This window comes from Cyprinus carpio, chromosome A17, assembly GCF_018340385.1.
Source record: "Cyprinus carpio isolate SPL01 chromosome A17, ASM1834038v1, whole genome shotgun sequence".
Lineage (NCBI taxonomy): Eukaryota > Metazoa > Chordata > Actinopteri > Cypriniformes > Cyprinidae > Cyprinus > Cyprinus carpio.
This window is the reverse complement of record NC_056588.1, coordinates 2,097,355-2,122,931: the sequence shown is the minus strand read 5'-3', so window position 1 is coordinate 2,122,931 and position 25,577 is coordinate 2,097,355. Positions and strand designations below refer to the sequence as shown.

General features: G+C 33.8%; 1 protein-coding gene across 1 annotated transcript in view; it reads right to left on the bottom strand.

Annotated features, from left to right (window-relative positions):
- The window catches only part of LOC109081836 (kelch-like protein 29), an 83,761-nt gene that overhangs the window by 19,082 nt on the left and 39,102 nt on the right, over positions 1-25,577 (bottom strand). Inside the window, exons 6-8 of the mRNA XM_042773494.1 lie at positions 21,054-21,192; positions 9,852-10,048; positions 4,720-4,979 (exon numbers count right to left, since the gene is read on the bottom strand). Coding sequence (XP_042629428.1) covers positions 4,720-4,979; positions 9,852-10,048; positions 21,054-21,192 — 596 coding nt within the window. The remainder of the gene's footprint in view (positions 1-4,719; positions 4,980-9,851; positions 10,049-21,053; positions 21,193-25,577) is intronic.

The following is a 25,577-nucleotide window of genomic DNA, read 5'->3' as shown; positions in this document are numbered from 1 at the left end:
GAAAATGAGAGGAGTGAACTGAAGAGGAGAAGCTGGGAATCTGAAGGGTCTGAAGTGATTCTGTGTGAAGGCATGGTCTCTGATCTCTTGTCATGTGTTCTCTAACCTCATCAGGCATTATAGGAGAAAATTTAGACCTGTTAAACTGGCAAATGGAGTTTTCAAAAAGTATTGAATAAAAGGGGGCCATTAATTGTGGCCAATGTGTATTAGAGAAAAAAACATTCATTTCATAATGATATTTCCCCTCCATTTTAAATTCTTATTATCCAATGAAATTATACATTTTTGTGATTTTTTTAAATAAAAGACCAAAAGGATTAACAATGCAGATGAATTTTCACAGCCTTTTTTGATCATATTTACCAAGGGTGCCAATATTTTTGGCCAAGACTGTATATTGTGAATATTGGCATTTTTGTTTAATTTATTAATTTATTTAATATATTTTTAATAAATGTATGTGCATATAAATACATGCTTTTATTTAATAAAAAACAATACAAACAGTAAATAATGTAACATATTTAAAATAAATCATATAAAATATAATTATACATTTATGTTACAAAAATGGCAAAATTGTATATAATATTTTCTATTTAATACTGTTGATCAAATTATATACATACGTATATATATATACATATGCACAGACACACACATACACACAGTATACATGGTAGTTATAGTAGTTTAAAGTATATATGCTTTTTAGTTGCTCTAAAAAAATGTTTTAAATGCTTGACAACTTTTAATAATGAGTATCTTGTAGCTTGACAAGCTCGCTCCCTCAACACTGTGCATCCGTATGCATTTCCATTCAAGTTTGACACAACAAAATGCTAAAAGCACAGCTTCATCTGCTGACATTTAAATAATGCAACCAATGCTAATCTTAATTAGCATAGCATATGCCGTCAACTACTGCTGACTGGTTAGAAACTTAAAATACACCCTTTAGCGGTACGCTTACATAACGTGTGCCTCTTAGCTGCCAGAAACCGAGTGCCACACAAAACGTAAAGACTTTACTGAAGGCACAGGCTGTAACATTATGCAAAACATCATGTTCATTTAGGTCACTTAATTTTTATATATATTATTATATATTATTATTTAATATATATTATTAGAATTTTTTATTTTTTTATTTTGAATAAATGCAGTTCTTTTTAACACCGTTTTATATTTCATCAAATATATTAATGACAGCAGAACTGTTTCCAACACTCATAATAAATCAGAATATTAGAATGATTTCTAAATGATCATGTGATAGACTGGGAGTTACATGTGACACTGAAGGCTGGAGTAATGATGCTGAAAATTCAGCTTTGCATCACAGAAAAATTATTTTTTTTAAGTATATTCAAATAGAAAACTATTATTTTAAGTTGTAATAATATTTCACAATATTTACTGTTTTTCTGTATTTTTGATCAAATAAATGCAGGCTTGATGAGCAGAAGAAACTTCTTTCAAAAACATAAAAAATAGTAATGTTTCCAAACTTTTGACCTATACTGTATATATATATATGTGTACTTATGACTTTATCTCAGAATTCTGACTTCTTTCTCACAATTGCAAGCTTTTTATCTCTATCTTCTCAGAATCGCGAGTTAACATCTTACAATCGTGAGCTAATATCTCACAGTTTTGACTTTGCAAGTTTATATCTCGCAAGTTCATGTCTTGCAATTCTGACTATTTTCTCAGAATTGAGATATAAACTCAGAATTGACAGAAAATTCAGAACTGTAAAATGAAGTCACAAAGACCTTTTTTATTATTATTATCTTAAAGGGGTCATATGATGTTGCTAAAAAGACCATTATTTTGTGTATTTGGTATAATGAACCACATACTTTACAATACTGTTTAAGGTTAAAAAAAAAAAAAACATTATTTTCCACATACTGTACATTATTGTTTCTCCTCTATGCCCCGCCTTCTGAAATGTGACGATTTTTACAAAGCTTATCATTCTGAAAAGCGAGGTGCGTTGTGATTGGCCAGCTATCCAGTGCATTGTGATTGGCCGAATACCTCAAGCGTCTGACGGAAATGTTACGCCTCTCAACATACTGTGATGCATGTCCTGGTCAGAACACCAGCGCAACAAAACAAAAACAATAAAACCCATTACAAACGAGACATTTGTTGCATCCAGTGGGGACATAATTACTGATTATAATAACTTATATTGTTTTTACGCTTTTGCGTTGCATTGCGCCGCGTAAACATAAAACCATGTCTGCATTTGTGATCGGAGAAATGACAAATAACAAGCTCTACTCTACACTGCTCAAAACTTGCGTTTGAATCATCAGTGGCAAAATCTTTAAATATGTAAACGTACTTACAGGCTGTGAGTCAGAACAGCCACATTGTAGTCTTCTCTCCCAGGATCAGGAAACAGTCCTCCATAAAATGTGCTGCACACATCTGAATATTTGGGTTGAACTCTTCTGGAACAGTGTTGTAAATACAACTTAACCACTGATTTCTATTGTGTCCTTTTTTGGAAGGCCAAACAAAGTAGTTTCGCGTTCACAATAAAAACAGCGTCTCCACGACATGGCGCTGGTGGCAACAGTGAGAATCAAAGGTTACGCCTTCTTTCTTTGTGTGAACATTTGGGCGGCGTTATGCAAATCTCCCCACATCGTGACGTAGATGTGAGGGGACGTGTTTAAACGAGGTGTTTCAGGGGGGCGTGGACGAGTCTTAACTTTTATAAAGAATATCTCTTTGGGTTTAAGACTTTAGTCTTTGCAACTTAAGGGATCTTATCTATTCACGAACAGCTTGTAACACTCCAAAGAGAAAGGAAAATCTGAAATCGCATCATATGACCCCTTTAATACCATGGAAAAACAAGCTTCCATATTTAAGTTTTTCATTATTTATAGGTAATTTTGTACCTTTTGGCACAACCCTCACGTCAGGAACACACACGATCCCTTAAATGCTCACTAGGTTTCTAGGAAACAGCCATGGTGGTCTGAAACAGATTTTGTGATTCATGGTCGAAAACTACGGTAAACTAAACCTTTTGTAAGGAACAATGACATGTTAGCCTGCATTTGCTTTCACACAGCCGTGAAGCTCTGATGTCCAGTTGGAGCGGGGCGTTTTCTCCTCTTTCTGCTACAGAACAGCATGTAATCGAGTGGCTTTGGGTAGATTTAACATAAGGAAACAACAGCACGTTCTCAGGATGTAATCTCCTCAGCGCATCATGAATGCTTCATCTGCCGTATTACCAGCTCTCTTTTCAGACCCGCTCTGAACACTCTCACAGATATGAACATCAGTAAAGTCTACTGCACCTCAAAGGAAGAAAAAAATAATAATTCTCAGGAGAAAAAAGCACATTTCCCAAAATTGATTACTTGCTACACAAACCAGTGATTTAATCTCACAATTCTGCCGAACAGGCAGCGGAGATGTGATGTTTTTACTCCTTTTTTCACATCAGACCTGCTCTGAAACTCTTCTGGCCACAGAAGACCCAAACACACATCTCTGTGTTCTGTACAACAATGAAAGGTCCAGCTTAAACACAAAGGATGATGTTCTGGTTAAGCACACGTGCAGCTAAACATTCAGATGAGGCAATGGTTTACATTTCACTCTCTTATTCTGGGACGGAGACCTGACTATTAGAGTATTAGAATTAGACTATTAGAATTTGAACTCCAAAAACCTCCAGAACTCCAAATAAATCAGCCAATTAATGTCTTCAGGTTCACCGCATCTGAATATGCGTTTAACTACCGTTTAAAAACATGTGGTTGATAAGATTTTTATTAAAAAGTCTCTTAAGCTCACTAATGTTGCATTTATAAGATAGAAAATACAATAAAAACAGCAATATTATGAAATATTTTCTATGGGAATATCTATTCAAATGTAATTTATTTCTGTGATGCAAAGCTGAATTTTCAGCATCATTACTCCAGTCTTCAGTGTCACATGATCTTCAGAAATCATTCTAATATGCTGATTTGCTGCTCAAGAAACATTTCTGATTATTGAAAACATTTCTGAAACCTAAAAACACTATTTTTCTGGAGACTGTGATACAGGATGCTTTGATGAATAGACAGTTCAAAAGAACAGAACTTTTTTCTGCAACATTGTTAAAGTCCTTCCTGTCACATTTGCTAAATAATGCATCATTACTAACTAACAGTATCAATTTTATGAATACATAACAACAACAACATAACAAACAGTAACATATAACGTAACGTAACATCTAACTCAACACATAACACATAATGTAACACGTAAGGTAACACGTAAGGTAACACATAATGTAAGGTAAGGTAAGGTAACGAAACGTATAACATATAACATAAGTATAAACAATGAACCTAAACTTTTGGACAATACTGTATACTAGATAGGATGTCCAAAGTACTCTGAATGTCCGCAGTAAACAAACAATATGAAGGATGCCTGCGATAAACCTATTATTGATAAACTGGGTTTGTTTTAGAAACAAAAGGCCACAGAACAAGGTCCAAAACTTTAGGAGAAAGTTGCTGCATTCAAATTCCAATGCACTGCATTTGATTAACAACTTCCTTCTCTATCGAGGGACATTATGAAAGAAAACAGATCTCCAGAATCAATACGGAGCAGCTCCAGTGTATTTCTACTTGAGCACCAACCAAAACAGTGTGATTAGCTCTGCTCTCCTACCTGCACTCGGCTGCTGGGGTCCTTTTTAATCCATTTGATGACCGTCTCATACACCAGCTCCTCTGCTTTCGTGTTCAGGCTGTCGTTGGACATGTAACTGACCAGGTCTTCTTTGGAAATGTTGAGGATCTCGTCCTGACCGGCCACGTCGGGGAAGTTCTGCAGGGCGAAGGCCTTTGCCATGTTGTGGAGTTCGGTGCACTGCATCGCCTCGGCCATGGCCAGCACTCCCAGACAGTTAGCGGCCGTCAGCTGTTTCTCTGCGAGAGACGCACACGTACACACATGAGCTGGGAAACAAACCTTGAATGCTTTAACAATGAGAGGTGCTTGGAAGATTAAATTTATCCAAGTGTGTTGCTGTGGAAAGGCGAGTGTAATATCTCAAGCAGCTCGTGGAGAAAAAGACCCAAGAATGGGAATCGATTGGCCACGAGGCTCACTGGAGACTTTGATTCGTCCAGACAGACACAGACCTTTTCTACTGCATGAAAGGTCAACAAAACCTTCACTAAACCTGCACTTACTTCACTGTGCACAACTAAAACAACAGTTTTGACTTCAAGTCAACATTAAACTATCCGTTTTGCTTCTATTACAACAAACTCAGGAGGAAAAAATAAATGAATAATGTAAATAAAAATGTTAAAAGTATTTTTGTAAATAAACAGGAATAATAATAAAACAAATATTATAAATATAATAAAATATCTAAAATAATTTAATCCTATTATAATATTATAATGTAAGCAGTAGGTCATGGCTTCGATTTCCCAGGAAAACTAAGAACTGAAATCTGAAATAAAATGGATAAAATATAAAATTAAATAAATAAATAGTTTATAATAAACATTTATTTTAATGCATTTATATATTTTTATAATATTTAATATAAATGTGTATTTATTAAATTTCTCACTGAGGTTGTTATATGTATATACAAATGCAAAATAGATATATCTACAATAATTGTTAAATGTTATAAATAAATGATTTTTATAAACAAAAATCATATATATATATTATTAAAAACTTTTTTTTAATATCAACTGATGTTTGTGTACATATATCATATGTTGCATAACATGGTAATGCTGAAAAGTGAATTTTTAATTAAAATATTAAATACATTTATCCATTTTATTTTATGCAATGTATTTTCAAGATTTATTGGATAATGATGTGATTGTATAAACTGTGCATTTAATTTCTTAACATACCTATCATTATTTGATATTATTGTGATAATCTGTATTACTATTAATTTACTTGATATATTATATATTATTAATTTTTAGAAAGGCTGCATTATCTAAATAATTGTGGAGTTTAATTGGGTGAAATTGCAGGCGTGAGCATTATTTGTACATCATTAAACCAAGCATAAAATACATGACGAGCTCTGGATAAAAACAGAGAAAACTGCACTCTCGCAGCACTCAGAACACAGTTACGTGTAATGAAAGGACATGTGCTTATCAAAGTGCAAACGGTTTCGATATCTATTACCAAATATTTCAATGCTCCATCTTGACTGTAAGAACTCAAAACTCTTTCCCACTGATGAAACCTTGAAGACGAATCTCTTTTGGAGAGCATTCACTTTTCACACGCATTCAAGTGTCATATAGCACTTATCTGAAGCAGTCACGCTAACAAGAACGTCTAAAGTCAGTCTTGCACATTTCGACTTTTCATTTCTAACTTTTGTATAGTGAAGTAGATGGAGCACTCTAGCGAATCCCTACAGGAGAGAATGTCATTTCAGAGGTGCTGATAGATTAATAAGCTCCAGATCCCAGGGGTTCATGGGAAGAGGAGCACAAACCAGATCTGTCAAAGCCACCGACGTCGACCTTTTGATTCTGAAGCTAAACTCATTATTCACATTCCTCGCACCTACCTGATCAACAGCAAAAGCAAAAAGGGCATAATTCATGACAGTGTCAAAAAGCATTTTGATTACTAAATTCAGTTAAGTGCTGTCAAAAACAGAGAAAAAATCAATTTCAACCCCAAAAATTACTAATGACGGATAATGCCTATTTATTGTCTTTTACACAGGCATACAAAAAAAAAAAAAAAAATAGGGTTAGTTACAAAAAACAAAAACAAATAAATAAATAATAATATATATATATATATATACACACACACAATAAAACAAAATATAAAATACAATATCTGAAAGTTATTAAATATTATGAAATATATACAAATTATCCAACTTTCTACAGGTGGCAGTTCAAATACTAATTTTAAATATCAAATGATTTTCTGTAAATATATCATACGTTTTATGATGTACGTTTATGTTGTTATTCATGCTGAAATGGAATGGAAAATTTATATTAAAGCTACAAACTGAAACTACAATTAGAACATTACTTTTTTATTGTCATTCTATTTCAATTCTGTTTTGTGCAATAATGATCATTAATTTCGATAAATAATGCCTATTTATTCTCGTTTACACATTCATAATATAAATAACAGGCTCAGTGAAAAACAAAACAACTAATTAACTAACTTTCAAAAAAAAAAAAAAACTTTTCATAAATAACTACATAGGTGTAAAAATACCTATAAAATAATAATAATAATATTATATATATAAAATCACACATACACACACACATATATATATAATTCATTATATACAGTACAGGTCAAAAGTTTGGAAACATTACTATTTTTAATGTTTTTGAAAAAAGTTTCTTCTGCTCATCAAGCCTGCATTTATTTGATCAAAAATACAGAAAAAAATGTAATATTGTGATATATTATTACAATTTAAAATAATTGTTTTTAAAATTTATTATACTTTAAATGATCATTTATTTCTGTGATGCAAAGCTGAATTTTTAGGATCATTATCACATGATCCTTTAGAAATCATTATAATATGATGATTCATTATCAAAGTTGGAAACAGTTCTGCTGCTTAATTTTTTTCAGAACATGTGACATCCTTTTTTAGGATACTTTGATGAATAAAAAGTAAAAAAAAAAAAAAGAAGCTATGTTTTAAAAATATAAATATTTTTTGTAATAACAATTATACACTACTGGTCAGTAATTTTTTTTTCTTTCTTATTTTTAATAAAATCAATACTTTTATTCAGCAAGGATGTGTTAAATTGATAAAAAGTGATAGTAAAGAAAATATATTATTAGAATATATATTATTAGAATTTTTTTTTTATTTTGAATAAATGCAGTTCTTTTTAACCTTTTATTCATCAAATATATTAGACAGCAGAACTGTTTCCAACACTCATAATAAATCAGAATATTAGAATGATTTCTAAATGATCATGTGATAGACTGGATGTTACATGTGACACTGAAGGCTGGAGTAATGATGCTGAAAATTCAGCTTTGCATCACTGGAATAAATTATTTTTTTTTAAAGTATATTCACATAGAAAACTATTATTTTAAGTTGTAAAAATATTTCACAATATTACTGTTTTTTCTGTATTTTTGATCAAATAAATGCAGGCTTGATGATCAGAAGAGACTTCTTTCAAAAACATTAAAAATAGTAATGTTTCCAAACTTTTGACCTGTACTGTATATAAAATTTTTTTTTCAATTCATATTTTAAATTGAAAAGTAAATATGCATACAACGTAGTTATTTTAATACATTTTAAATGGCTATTTTGTAAATAAATGAATAGATCAAACCAAACTTATTAACACGTCACCCTATCTCATTTGCTGCATAAAGAATATGCATTACAGCGGATAATATGGTTTATATTGCCTGCCTGTTGCATGGCGTGAATGGATATTCAGCGTTTCTTTACAATGTACACCAACTGTAGAGAAATCTGGACCTGACCAAAATAAAGTCAGATGCTGATGCGTTGTAGCGGTTGAGTGTTCTACATTTATGTCAGGAAGAGGACTTTTTACATCCAAACTGTATTTAACTTACACAAAACAAAACCTAGACATAGATTTTATAATATAAACTGCTTAATCAGCCATTTTCAATAAGATTTACTAAATATGAAGTGTGCCTGCTTTTGTGCATTAAACTTGAATCATGTCCAGCAGATATCTTTTTCAGAGCAGCAAGTGAGAAATTCACTTCTTGATTTGTTTAATAAAAGCCTACTTAGCCATTTCGGTTAATAAAACTTGTTTATTGTGCAATATTTTCAATGTGTTTATTGCTAGCGCAGCAAAAATAATTGGTAAAATAAATTTGAAGTAAAAACACAGAGTGTGTAATTGTAGGTTTACTATAGAAAAGCTATAATTGACCAAATGGACTGGCTTGGTTTGTCTATGGTTTATGGGGAATTCACGCTGAAAAGCATACTTTTGTTAAAACTACACTTACAGCATGAATTTATTTGAATGTCATTCTATTTCAATTCTACTTACTTCAGATCAAATTCAAATTATGATCCAGCATCCTGCATGCATCTCAATCTACATGCTAAAATATGTATGGATTGACTCCTCAAGAGTCTTGATCCTGATGCAATATCTGACGAAAATATTACGACAAGTATTCAGATTACTGGAAATTACTTCATATCAACTGTCAAGATGTCTGATTCGCAACCAGGGAGCAGGTCATTATGACTGCTGTAATGAGCAACTGTATTTCTGATTCACTTCAGTCCACGGCAGAGCGTGCGCGCGTGTGTGTGTGTGTGTTGTGCTCATGTGTCAATCAACATAACTCAAGCCTCCAGCTCTGAAAGGGGAAACAGAATCCAAAAAGAGCGAGCGAGACACGGACAGAATGAATAATGAGCGTATTCCCTCACAGCTTCTCCATGAAGTTCCAGTAAATTACTCCAAGATTTCAGAGTACCTACAAAAACAAACGCATTAGAAAGCATGATACCATAATGTGTCCCGGAGAGACTGAGAACTACAGTCATGTTCTACAGCATTTATTTCCTGACGTCGTCTTATAATGACACTCAAGATTACTTGCACCAAAAACACTTTTCCAAAACCCTCTCTTTGAGCACACGTGATGCGACAAGTTTCTCTGAAAATGAAACTCAAGAATATCGTGTTGTATTAAATGCATGCAATTAAGTGACTGACTTTGCATGACTTTGGTGAAATTAGAAATCATTTCATCCGGCAGGTTCTTACCGAGGAAGGAGACACAGACTTTGCAGAAAGTGTTGAACTGGAACTTGTTGGCCGCCTCCAGTAAGGTCTTGGCGTTGGCCGAGTCGATAATGAGGGAGCCGGTGTAAACAAACTCCAGGAGAAGCTCCAGAACATCTGAACTGATGTTGCTCATTGTCAGCTGCATCTTCTCACCGTTTCTGTTCTCCCCCGATAACCTGGACACAGTATGAAGGAGGTTAAACCAGAGACCTGCAGGTTGTGTCTCAATTGTAGCTAGCAATGGAGGCGGGGGGAGTGTATTTTTTTTCAGTGTATAACAACTTGACTTTAGGTCTGTTCCTCACTCAAAGCTATAGTACGACTTCAGAACAGTACTGTTATTGTTAACTAAAACTACAATCATTAAAAATGCTTTTATTAAATGAAATAAAATTTATTAAACCCAAAAAAAAATAAAAATACACAACACAATTACATCTTTTACTAGTTTTCATTTTATTTTTAGTTTAAGTTGCTATAAATTTTAAACTAAAATTAAAATGAAAACTGAAAATATAAAAATAAAAGTTAACTAAAAATATTGATTAAAAAGGTGTATTTTATTTTCATTGTAAAACAACTTAATGTTTGGTCTGTTCATCAACAATTTTTTTCACTTCAGAACAGTGTTGTTATTATTAACTAAAGCTATTATAATCATTTTTGTTAACTGAAATAATGCTGAAATATAAATATTAGATGAAAAACAAACTAAGATATTATTATTATTAGAAAAAAAACAGAAATGCTGTCTTGGCAGCTAAAAATATGTTTAAGTTGAAGTAAAAAAAAAAAGTAATTAAAAAAAAATAAAAAAACACTAAAAAAACTACAAACACGACAAATTTACTATTTTTCTTTACGTGTTCATTTTAATTTTAGTTCAAGTTACAAAAAAACTCATAATAAAAATAAAAATATAAACATTAAAGCTAATTAATACTAATAATAACTTAATAATAATAACTTATGAATAGTTCAAAAATAATACTGAAATAACACCACTTCAGAGGACTTGAATATAATCGTATAAGGACTACATTTAAAGTGCATCTCATGGTCCTTTTTGGAGTTTGACATGGTCACTATACATCACTGCATGAAGATTTTACAATAATTTTACACAGAATAAACGCAGGATACTGAACGACAAGAGGGTGATTAAATAAAGGTTTATTTTTGAGTGAACTATTCCTTTAAGAAGCCATTAAAAACCTATCAAGCAGTGCAAAGTGAGATGGACTCATTTGGAAGAGCATCAACTAAAGCTGTTTGGCGACTGAGACTCAAAGTCAAGCCTGTGAGTTTCTCTACAGCAGCACTTGAGGAAAAACCTGAGTGAGCTGCTATGCATTTTCATGCATAATACATGTTTAAAGGCATATAGAGAGTGCAGATTGCCTGGCTGCTGAGATGAGCTGCTCTCCATATAGAAGAGGGCCGCTGGTTTAGCGTATCTGCTCAGGGCTGATTGGCAGACGGATGCACTGTGGCTTTGGTTTTTGCCGTTGTTTGGGTGCATGTCTTTAGACTCTAAACCTATAAACCTCAATTATCAGGGATGCTGCAAAAAGACAAAGGTGTCTCGAGAAACAAAAGCTCATAATGATGTTCCATTAATGGACGGCCGCATCCAACAAGCAGTTAGACTTGGCAGTGAGGTGGAAATATTAATAATGATGATAACTTCATTTCTGCCTCGGCTTACTTTTCATATTCTACTCAAGACACATGCATTAAAGGTGAAGTGTGTCATTTCTGAGTGACTATCAGCAGCAAATGAAACTGTAAAAACTTTGCATTGCGGCAAGAAAATGTGAAGGATGTTTAAACGCGTTTCAGGAGAAGCACTTCCCTGATGAATAGAATCAAGATGCATTCAGAAATGCATCGTATTATCAAAGTAAAATGGGTGCATTTCCTATTGCACTGAAAATGAGATAGAATAAAGTATTTAAGCATCAAAAATGACACATTTCCTCTTTAAACAAATCACAGAATGTGTTTTCCTGAGCCTTCATGAAGACACTTAAAGGAATAGTTCAACCAAAAATGAATATGTGCTGAAAATGCACTCACCCTCAGGTCATCCAAGATGAGTTTGTTTCTTCAGCAGATTTGGAGAAATGTAGCATTGCAACACTTGCTCAGCAATGGATGCTCTGCGGTGAATGGGTGCCGTCAGAATGAGAGTCCAAACAGCTGATAAAAACATCACAATAATCCACAAGTGATCCACAACACTCCAGTCCATCAGTTAATGTCTTGAGAAGCCAAAAGCTGCAGGTTTGTAAGAAACAAATCCATTGTTAAGATGTTTTAACATTAAACCTACGTATACTGTGTTTAGGCTAACTGAGACTTGTTATAACACTTATATATCATTGCTCTTTTGTTGTTTTTGATTGCTTCCATTGTCCTCATTTGTAAGTCGCTTTGGATAAAAGCGTCTGCTAAATGACTAAATGTAAATGTAAATGTAAATGTAAACCATTGCTTCCAGCTTAAATATGAGTCCATAATTCATAACATTCCTTCCTACAGTGAAAAAGTCATGTTGTTTGAATCAGGAGAGAAATCTTAACAGATAAAACACCATTTACAAGGCAAACTAGTTCTGTATAAATATTAGTTTGGATTTTGATGTAAGAGGACTTAAGCGCTATTATGGATTCCAGACTCATATTTTGACCAGAAGTGATGGTTTAAAAAGTCTTGATGGATTTGTTTCCTACAAACATGCATCTTTTCACTTCACAAGATATTAACTGATGAACTGGAGTGATTTGGATTACTTGTGGATTATTGTGTTTTTATCAGCTGTTTGGACTCTTATCTGACGGCACCCATTTACTGCAGAGCATCCATTGGTGAGCAAGTGATGTGATGCTACATTTCTCCAAATCTGTTCCTATGAAGAAATAAACTCATGTACATCTTGGATGGCCTGAAGGTGAGTAAATTTTCATCGAATTTTCATTTTTGGGTCAACTAGTCACACAAAGTCTAGATATATTTGTAACAAATGTACAGACAAATGCATGCTACAAGTGACAGACAGACAGACGGCAAGCCGTGATGTAAGCAGGGAAGGAAAGGAGGGGATAGAAAATCAGTTCTGCCACAGGGAACCAGCAGCCATCCTACAGGGAAAGGGACCATTCCATGACTGGGACGTGGATTTACTTTCAAACACCTGCCAAAACAGAGTTCAACACGGCCTGCGTACGAACGGTGACGTTAGTCGTTATAAGAGCTTGGATTGGAGGAGGCAAAAGGCAGAGTATGAGGTGAGGTGGGTGTCTCTGGCGGAGGCTGAAAAATCAAGAAATGTTACTCCTGAAAAGAAAAACAAAAATGCAAAGTTTATTGCTGTCAGGTATAAGTGAAGGAGGAGAAATATTAAGAAAGAAAAGGCAAAAAAGGAGTCGACCATTAAGAGGTGGGAAAGAAAAAGAAAATAGAGATTCAGCCCTCTCTCTGTCCCTGAGATCACGCTCACACTCGCACTATTTCCACACTTTTTTGGCCATGTTTTATTTTGAAGTATGATCACATGTCTGCCCTGAAAAAAAATCTATATGGTTATCAAAATCTTACTTTTTTTCCCCACGGACTATGACTATTATATTATTAGACTGTGATAGGACAGTGACGAAAGTACAGCATTTAAAAAGGGCAAAAAAGCCTTTTAAGAATGAAGGAGTACATAATATCTGCATTATGCTGGCTTCTAAAACGCCACCTTTTGGATATTTTCTCAGGCAGCATCATGCATACATATATATATACACATACACGCACACTGAACAAAATTATAAATGCAATACTTTTGTTTTTCCCCTATTTTTCATGAGCTGAAAAGATCTAAGACTTTTTAATGTACACAAAAGGCCTATTTCTCTCAAATATTGTTCACAAATCTGTCTAAATCTGTGTTAGTGAGCACTTTCTCGAGATAATCCATCCACCTCACATGTGTGGCATGTCAAGATGCTGATTAGACAGCATGATTATTGCACAGGTGTGCCTTAGGCTGGCCACAATAAAAGGCCACTCTAAAATGTGCAGTTTTACTGTATTGGGGGGTTTGGGGGGGTGTATCTGGTGTGACCACCATTTGCATCACGCAGTGCAACACATCTCCTTCGCCTAGAGTTGATCAGGTTGTTGATTGTGACCTGTGGGATGTTGGTCCACTCCTCTTCAATGGCTGTGTGAAGATGCTGGATATTGGCAGGAACTGGAACACGCTGTCGTATACGCCGATCCGGAGCATCCCAAACATGCTCAGTGGGTGACATGTCTTGTGTGTATGCTGGCCATGCAAGAACTGGGATGTTTTCAGCTTCCAGGAATTGTGTACAGATCCTTGCAACATGGGGCCGTGCATTATCATGCTGCAACATGAGGTGATGGTCGTGGAGGAATGGCACAAAAATGGGCCTCACGATCTCGTCACAGTATCTCTGTGCATTCAAAATGCCAACAATAAAATGCACCTGTGTTCATTGTCCATAACATACTCCTGCCCATACTATAACCCCACCGCCACCATGGACCACTCGATCCACAATGTTGACATCGGCAAACCGCTCACCCACACGCTGCCATACACGCTGTCTGCCATCTGCCCTGTACAGTGAAAACCAGGATTCATCCGTGAAGAGAACGCCTTTCCAAAGTACCAGACGCCATCAAATGTGAGCATTTGCCCACTCAAGTCGGTTACGACGACGAACTGCAGTCAGGTCAAAACCCGATGAGGACCCCGAGCATGCAGATGAGCTTCCCTGAGACAGCAGTTCCTGACAGTTTGTGCAGAAATTCTTTGGTTATGTAAACTGATTGTTGCAGCAGCTGTCCGGGTGGCTGGTCTCAGACGATCTTGGAGGTGAAGATGCTGGATGTGTAGGTCCTCGGCTGGTGTGGTTACACGTGATCTGCGGTTGTGAGGCCGGTTGGATGTACTGGCAAATTCTCTGAAACGCCTTTGGAGACGGCTTATGGTAGAGAAATGGACATTCAATTCATGGGCAACAGCTCTGGTGGACATTCCTGCAGTCAGCATACCAATTGCACGCTCCCCCAAAACTTGCGACATCTGTGGCATTGTGCTGTGTGATAAAACTGCACATTTTAGAGTGGCCTTTTATTGTTGCCAGCCTAAGGCACACCTGTGCAATAATCATGCCATCTAATCAGCATCTTGACATGCCACACCTGTGAGGTGGATGGATTATCTCGACAAAGGAGAAGTGCTCACTAACACAGATTTAGACAGATTTGTGAACAGTATTTGAGAGAAATAGGCCTTTTGTGTACATAGAAAAAGTCTTAGATCTTTGAGTTCCATTTATAATTTTGTTCAGTGTATATATATATATATATATATATGTGTGTGTGTGTGTGTGTGTGTGTGTGTGAAAATATATATATATATATATATATATATATATATATATGTGTGTTAATAATGGTATATTCAAAATTTTATTAATGCATATTTTATAAATAAATAAAAATACATAAAGGAATAAACAAATACATAAACACAAATGAAATGGAAAACTAAATTACTCCATAAATAACATGTGCACGGATAAAAAAATAAAAATGATAATAATAATAATAATAATGCTCAGAAAGAGAGCTTTTTGGCCATAATTTTATTCTCAAGTAATAAGTATGTCTGCCCTGAAAAAAGAAAAAAAAAAAAAAAAAAAAAAAAAAAAAATGATATGGTTATCAAAATCTTTCTTTTTATCCATAGACTACGACTATTATATTGATTAGACTGGGAAAATACAGTGATGAGAGTATGGCACTCAAAGGGGGAAAAATCCTTTTAAGAATGACAGGGGTCTCTAAAATAGACACAATTTGCATTTTTCCCATTTTCCAGGAAATGTCGAGCACACTCATTTACCCACGTCCTTGAGAGAAAAAGCGGTCTGAAAAATCTATAAATGTGAGTGCTTGCTTTGTTTGTGTTCACTGACATTACATGCAGACTGTCAGAAAATATTATATCTGATTACACACCTCAGCACAGTTTAATCAACATGAAATCTTCAGTGCAAATGGGCTACTTGAATGGTAAAAATACTTTTCTAGCCTTGCTTTATGTATAATTTAATTCTTTAGCTGATCATGGCATCGGCCTACAGGGGTTTGCAGGTCCTTTGGCTGCAAGACTCTCAAAAACTCCTCTTAAACCATCAAACTAGACCAGCTGAACCAGCGGGGAAATTTTTTTTATGCATAAATACAAAAAAAATAAAAAATGCACAAATAAATAAAGAAATTAATGTGTAAATATGTGTGTAAATAAATGTATAAATAAATAAATTCCTAAATAATGAATATTTATTTATAAATATATATATATATTAAATATTTTGTATATATATATATATATATATATATATTTATATATATATATATATATATATATATAATATATATATATATATTATATATATATGAATATAATTTTAAATAAAAAAAAATGTTTTCATAAATATCAATATATAAATGCATAAATAAATTAAAAATGAAATCATATATATATATATATATAGATATATATATATATAATATATATATATAATCTATATATATATATATATATTTATTATGAATATAATTTAAAATAAAAAAAATGTTCTATAAAATAATATATAAATGCATAAATAAATTAAAAATGAAATCATTATATATATATATTATATATATATTATATATATATATCTATATATATATATATATTTATATGAATAATTTTAAATAAAAAAAAAATGTTCTATAAATAAATATATAAATGCATAAATAAATTAAAAATGAAATCAAAATAAATGAATGCATAAACAACATTAAAAAACTAAACCAAAGTAAATGCATGTGCATAAACTCAAAAAATGCATAAATAGATTCATGCATTAAAAAATGCTTAAATGGATAAATAAATCAAATGTGAATCATGAATAATTGTTCATTATGATAATTATGATTATACTCTCCAAACAATGGAGTTTATTATCTCCACAATATTTCTTTAAAAAAATTACACTTTAGCTTATGCCTATATTGATTCTTCCAGACATAAAAAAGCTAAGAGGATCAAAAGAAAGCAGCAAAAAATTACAAGTGGGTATCAAACCACTAGGACTTCTGAGTTAAGTGTCCATTTTAATGGAACAAAACAAATCAAGAGTTGTCAAACTAAAGTGGGCTCTTCAACGCCAGCTATCGGTCTCAGACTAATAACGAAGTGTCTATGCTAATATATACGTGAAAACACTCAGCAAGTGGCAACATGATGGATGCACTGCATAGCACAATCAAAGCACAAATATTCAGTAAAATCTGAATCTCTGGAGATATTGTGAAATTCATAAGCGGCGCTTCCTTGTATCGATGTGGAGAGGGCGGCGTTAATGGCTATATATTACATCCAAACGCAGATCCACTTAGTGCACGATTTGCTAAATGGACGAATCACTTTTTAATGCATGTTTTCTCTGAGAACGACAAATACAGCAGGTGTTCTTTATAGACGATTAGATAAACACGGTCCGTTTGACTGATATAAATGACGGGCACCCTGATAATGACAGCCTGATTCACTCATTAAGGGGCCGCCAGACATCTCTGATATTAAACTCAGATTACAGCCCAATGTGCGGATCGTTTTCAAGATCAGTGTTTCGTTCAGATTTGATATTCATCATGTAGGCCTTTTTCCTTTAAAGTTCAAAGACTGAAGTAAATTTTTAATAAAGCACGTCTGAAGTGTAAACAAGCAAATAATCAGGCTGATATAGTGTAAGACCACTCACATTTTTTCCACTAGAAATGCATTATAAATTAATAATGCAAGGGTGTTTTTTGAACAGTTTAGTATGCTGCTGCTTTATGGATCATGACACGCCATTGATTTTATTCTGCCGAACAAAGCTGTTGACTCTTGATTTAATGTAGCGTGAATTTTCAGCCGACAGACAGTTTTATGTACATAAACGCACAAACGTCAGATTGAACTTTCCAGTGGAACTCTTTGAGTTGAACTGGATTGAACTGTCTGTTCAAATGCATCACATTGCTTTAATTCCACTTGACAAGGTTACATATTACACATATAATACATATATTTCGACTTTGTGAAAAGATAAAGAAATGCACAGAGCTAAAGTATTTTTCAACTGAATGGTGATGATGTGACTGTATGACTTTGCTCTGTAACCTGATGAGCCACCTACAGGCATCATGTGTGCACGATTATGCTGGAAGAATGCATTCTAGATTGCAACCCAATGCATTACGACAAGCTCAGTGAAAAAAAGAAAAAAGAAAAAGAAAAAACCCTTCAAACTGAGAATGGTTTATTTAAATAAATAGTGTGTATATAAAATATAAACTTACACTAAACTTAATAAAAAAAAGAATGCATAAATAAATTCATAAATGCATAAATATATAAATAAATAAATGTGTAAAAAAATTAACGTGTTAATATATAAATAAATTAAATAATTGCAATGAATGCCAATAAGTTAATGCATAAATGTGCATGTGCATAAATTCATAAATGCATAAATAAAAAATGCATGTGGATAAATAAGCTAAAAAATGCATAAATATAAAAGCAGAAATGCAAAACATACAAAACGCATATGCATAAATGCATCAATCCATATATATGCAGAAATGTATACATATGTAAATAAATGTGTAAATAAATGAATAATTGCATAAAAGCATAATGTTAAAAACAAATATTTTATAAATAAATGTTGAAATAAATAAAAACGAAACTAAACTAAATATACATAGAACATAGAACTAAATAGAACACATATATATGAACATATATATATCTATCAAAGTCAATTCTAACCATTCTGAGAGTCCCAAGTACATGATGTGTTCCAGATGTCGCCTTTGTGGCTCACTAGGTTCTACAGAAATGCTCATTTCCTCTACGTTTTAAAACAGACAATCTAGACGTCACTGAGAGTGTGAAATTCCCCATCCAGAGCCCCTAGTTTCTGTGCTTCCAGAGGCAGAGGAACTCAAATCGCTTTGCGAGGTGTATCAGCACATTTTGTGCTTCACCAAAAACAAACTTCTGAGTAATTGCTCCTAATGCAGTTTTCATTGCTGCTGCTCGAGATAGATCAGCTTGACCCAGACTAAATTCACAATCAACCGCCTGAGATTCCCTGGAACGATCTGTCCTTGAAGCTGGAGTACATGCATAACAATATATATCAGATGGGAATATGAAAGCATTACAGCGATTTCACATGCCAAGCCAACTGAAATCTGTTTGTTCTGTGTGTTTGAAGTCCTGGATTACGATTAATTTGATGTGACTGAAGCGAGGCTGAGAGGGATAGATGTACTGTAGTGCTCTTTTATTTAACAACACATTAACCCTGTACAGCCTACAACATGACCAAAACTTGATCAACATGACATGATCAACATGACCAAAACTTGTTGCGCACAATCTATCTCATAATTGCACAAACGTCCCCCTTCAGCTCCAGGTTTGCTGTGAAATCTTTACTGATTTTTTTTTTAAGTAAACATAAGAATAACTTTTATATTATAGGAAATATTTCAAGATAAACCAGGTTTACTTTATTATCCATTATTATTTGTTTTAGAAATATCATGTTCAAATGTATAATGTAATATGATTATCAGGCTTCTGAGGAGCATATATTTGTTCATCTCTCAGTCATCATTGGATTGCATTGCATTATATGTTTGGATCATTTACATCTCATCTTACTAAGACACCTTATTGAAGATATAGAGAGATGACTAATATTTTTAGCATTATATGAAAGTATCTGCTATACTGTAATAAAGATCTCGTTGAGTTACATTACAAGCATCAGAATTTCATATTTCATACCATAAAAACATAAAAAAACCAAAACAAAAACCAAACTTCAAATCATTACTCACATCTGAACAAAATAAAAAAAAAAAAGAAATATCCTCAATATTCTTACTATATCATAGTATATGAGCCATAAAAGCCTGATGTATCAAATATGATACATGAAAAAAATATATATGCAAACCTTTTGGTAAAAATTTATTTATTTATTTTTTCTTTTTTTTTCTTCTTTCTGGCTGTTATTTCATATGCCAGGCTTTACAGGGTTAAAAATAGCTTTAGTAATTTTTCAAAAAATATCTACCTTTGAAAATCAAATTGTAAAAAAATAGAGGTGCCCAAAAATACAGAAAGCATATAAAATGAAAGTATTTTACGAACAGTCTTTTCCCATTCTTTCGATCTTCGTTTCATATTTCCACTATTTCTTTCTGCTAGCTAACAAAAGTCAGGTTTCAATCAGAAGTATCAGTTTTAAAGGTTAGCTACAACCGTTCACCACAAATGTACTGCCAACACGTTGCCACAAAGCTCATTTGGATAAGGAAATATGATTTTGCAGTAAATGCGTGGCAAACTTCGCCTCACAGGTTCACCAGAAGGGCAGATGACACACGCACACCAGATGCTGGAGTTGTGCGTTTCTTTGCCTGTAAACATGATTCAGTTTCAGGCTTTCCTCATAAATAACATGCAGTCAGTCTAACGGCTCTGGGACTCCTGACTGCTGAGATCAGCATCGATACAAGACGGCAAAGTCGGCAAGAAACAGAATTTCCCAAAGCAGAAACGAGATCCGTGCATGCAGTTCCCTTAATCTCGAAGCAGCGTGTGAATTTCCAGAGCGAGTCACAGCAGGTAAAAGGTCAAGTGGGTCGACTAGAACATCCCGTCTAAGCACTTGACACAGACAGCCGAGCGCAGCGCTGATCCAATATGCCTAACGCATCCCTAAAATCTGCCTTTCATTTGTTTTGACATTTACAAAGCATTTAAAACCAAAACCCCCAGTCATGGAACTTCTTCGCCCATTTAAATGCAAACCGGCACACTTAGTGAATGGAGATGAAAGGGTCAGATCGGTCGACGCCTTGACCTTTTTCAGCAGTGAAATACATTCGTCGGTGGGACAGACAGAATGGCTACTGGCCCTGTGACGGGAACCGATGTCTTCAGACCTGCAAGAGACGGGGAGGGAAAAGGAGGCGACACAAATGCACCCTATGAAAAGAACAGAAGAGATCAAGGACGGGAGGAAAGCAAACCTTTTCACCATGTCCTTGAAATACAAGCTGCAGGAAGCTAGAACATTTTGATGGACTTCAAACTCTTTGCCTTCAACAATTATTTTCAGGTCTGTAAACTCTTTCTCTCGCCGCTGCTGGTTCAATTCCTTCAACATTTCTGTAGAACAAGAGAAAGAAGAGAAACAGTGATTTTGGGACCTTCTGAGATCCAAGCACACAGCATATGATGACAAAACCAATCATTATTAGAAGAATAAGGAAATTATCTGTGTGTGCAAGTAAGAGGCTGGAATGGAGGAATAAAACCATCAAGCATGAAGGAAAAACAACAACAGAAGTGAAGGGCAGAGGTCAGCGCTGAACTTCATCAGTATGATGTCCGCAGCTTCGATTTAAAGGAATACTTCAGCCAAAAATGAAAACGCTCTGCTTATTGTTTTTTCACCAACATTTCATTGCAAACCCTTCTTTCTGTTCTTTTCAGACATTTCATTTTAGGATGAACTATTCCTTTACACAAACAAATGGAACGCTAAAGTTAGGTTCTGGAAATAAAAAAATCCATTCACATTCTTCATGTCATTTATTATTATTATTGTTACTATTATAATTACTAAAAATAAGCTTTGGTTACACACACACACACACACACACACACACACACACACACACACACACACACACACACACATATTTATAATATATTGTATAATATTTATTTTATATATATATATATATATATATACAATTATATTCTGATTACTGTAATATAATTATATTTTAATACAATATATAATCTTTATTTTAATACAACACATTAACAAGTTGCATTACAGTAATTAATTAAGTAAATAATTATCACTCCCAGGAAGTATTAGGAATTATGTAACCATGCACACTAAAGCTTGACGTTTGTATATTTTTTTTTGAGAAAACATCAAACATAAAATGTATTTATTAATAAGCTGTGGTACAAGAGTTTTGATTACATCATTCATAATGCTTCAGGGGATTTATTTTGACCTATAAAGCCCTGTACCTTTGCCCTTTTTTGCTTGTATTGTGATTTATCTGGAACCTGATTGCTTTGGTTCAACTCCTGTCCTACAACTCTCTACCGAAGAATGTTCTGAAATCCCTGTGAAGATAATGAATGGGAAAAATACTTCTGAAACCAAGACCGCTGGAAAAGTTATTGTGACCATCTGACCTCAAATAACATCTACTAAACCAACATTGCCTCTAAACAATATGAGACACTATGAGAACATGAAAAACACCCAGTATGTGAGAGAAACTAAAGAATACAAATATAGCTTAAATCTTAAAGAAGAGAGAAAGAAAGGCTTATTACTGTAATGAAACTTGTTAATGTGTTTTAAAATAAAGATATATTTACTGCATTAAAATGGGATTGTAATACAGGAATGAGAATATAATGAAAATTCAGGAAAATTATCAAAATGATGAAACTTTTTTTTGTTTAAAAAAAAAAAAAACAAAAAAAAAAAATAAAAATATATTTTGGGGCAACAATATTAATAACCACCAAAAAAAAAATCACACAAAAAAAAAAAAAAATTTAAATATATATACACACACATACACACACACATTAAATATAAAATGGAATTATATGCACACACATAAACAAATAATTTGCAAATAGCCTATTTTTCTGAAAATAATAATCATAATAATTACAATTTTTCTAAATATAGGTTTATAAAAAAATATATTAATATATTATCTTTTTTTTTTTGAGATTTTGGGATAAAATTTAACTGGTAAACATTACAATGTTCTCCAGTGATGGTATTTTCAGGTCCAAGATTAGTCCAAAACTTCCTCATGTCCAGGAAATTATGCTCATCAAATTATAATTACAAGGTGAGTATATGCATGAGTCATACCTGACACGATTTATGTATAATTAATCATCTCTGAACCCAAAGCAGAATGATTTTATGTGCTGGAATAACTTCATCAACTCCCAAAGCCCCTGAAACAGCAGGACGCCGCGATCATGACAGGTATTCATGACTAATAAGAAGCGACCACAAACAACAGCTGATATACGACGAGACCCAATTCTGTGCAACAAAGGATATTACGCTTCTGAAAATAAACACATTCAAAGTCATTGCTGCATTTCATGTGCTGGCTTTCCATGCAGTCATTTGAATAATTGGCCGGTGTAAGCATCTCAGCTTCATTAGAGCAACACGTCACACGCTTCTGACAGCTGTTCCGCAGACATCTGACAAACTAATAAAGAAAAGGACATGCGATTATCTGCCTAAAATGTTCCCTATTAATTTGAGCCAGGGATAGCATGGACGGCAGGAAATTATTCTCTATTTAAGTGGGTCAGTGTACTCTGGAGAAGACCATAATCATAAAATAGCACAGGGCAATCTAGCGGGACCAGGAAGGGAGATTTTAAAGGAAAATTAATGCATTTGTAATTGTTATTAACATTTGCGCATGAATCATTTGCGTTAAAACACACTCCAGTGTACGGCGGGGTCCAAAAAGCTCAGTTCCATTTAAACCTGGAAATAAACTTTTTAAAAGTGAGGACAAAGAAAAGCTAAGGCACAAAATAAAAAAGAAATAATCGAAGCTTGTGCACAATTTCTAGGTCACTAATCTTTGCACACTTTGTGACTTTCTTAACATTTTGACCTGGGAAAAAAAGACCTCGCTGTATATCCATAACATTATCCTTCGGGATTCTAAAGGGATTACAGGTAATAACAGTTTCTTGCACAGGCCAGTTGTTTTGCTTCATAAGACCTCAATATATCATCAAGAGCTATGCATATAAATTCCCTTGCCTGTATATGCTTTTTTTTTTTTTTTACTCTTAAAGTGCCAGTAGCGGCTGACTTGCATTTTTTGAATCACCAAGGATCACCGTGTCAGCTAAAAACTTTAAACACTTAAAAACTAAAAAAAAAAAAAAAAAAAAAAGTCACCAACATCTTAGATGGCCTGAGAGTCAGCAAATTAGCAACAAATTTTAATTTTTGGGTGAACTATCCCTTTAAGGCCCTGACTTTTCTTTGTGTTTGCATTTAAAAAGGCATCAAGACACTTCTGAATAGCTCAAGAGTGTTGCGCTGTGAGACGGCGAGAACAAATATATTCATCCGATTCAGTCTGCCGTTCCTCCAAGAGCACTTTCCTCTCTCGGTGGAACTGGAAAGAATGCCGAAGCTCGTGAAATGTGTCCTTCCAGAACAAAAGAGCTGTGAATCGATAACAATAGAGCTATAGATATGAGATGAGGAGTTCTCGAGCGCGATCTCTGGCAGGCCACACACACCGCGAAGGTCAGAATACATGCATATAAACCAGAGCTATCTCAATCAGACTGTTGTACCATCTATTTTTTCTCAGATTAAGTCAAGGACGCAACTCCTGATACGAGAAAGGGTAAACTATAGAAATTATTACTTATTTTTCTCCATATGATACTCAATTACAATTTCATGCTGACTCTCTGACTCTATTTACTTTCTAAATAGATGATCCAGATCTTATTGTGAATCTACCATCAGTGCACAATTTTCAAAATGTTTGCCTGCTGAAATCAGGTTTTCATAATTAATAATAATAAAAATAAAAATAATTAAAAAAAATCTAAAAAGCTCTAGAGCAGCAAATCAGCATATTAGAGTGATTTCTGAAGGATCATGTGACACTGAAGACTGGAGTAATGATGATGAAAATTCAGCTTTGATAACAGAAATAAATTACATTTTAAAATATATTCAAATAGAAAACTTAAATTGAAGTAATATTCCATTTTTTTTTCTGTAGTTATGATCAAATAAATGCAGCCTTGATGATTTCTTCAAAAACATAAAAACCTTAATTATTTCAAACTTCTGGCCACTAGTGTATAATTGATATTACAACGTTAGATGAAAACACAACAATTATGTTACTAGATTTTTACAGTAACGGATGCACAAAAAATTGAGCATATTTTTTTTTTTATTTTTATGATTTGTTTTGTTAGCACCATATCACTTTGAAAGGGAAGGCAACTTGCGTCAGTACTTTTCATGCTGAGTTTCAGTCTAACAGCACTCAAAACTGTAAGTTTTATACTGTACACATAAGCAGATGCAAATACTTGACATGCATGCAAACAAACCTCAGCAGTCGGGGGGGGGGGGGGGTATTTTCTTCAAATGACATTAAAACAGATGTAGGACTATTCATGTAGCTGCTATCTACATGTCAAAAGTAACTTTAACCAACTTCTTAAAGATTCTCCTCAAATCCCTGCTCTGCCATCGCAGTAGTTTGCCTGAAAGAGAAAAGTGACTGTAGAAGACAGTTTATGCTAATGATCGCTATACTGTCCCTTGTGGCAATGCTCAGAATGTGACTTGTAGTCGCGCTGCATTAGGAATTGGGTTCAGACACGTTCCAGAAAGCAATAAAGCATGAAATTGAGCTTGTGTGGCTAGAAGCATTTAGTCTCACAAACTCAAAATGACCAAAACACACATAACTACAGAAGTC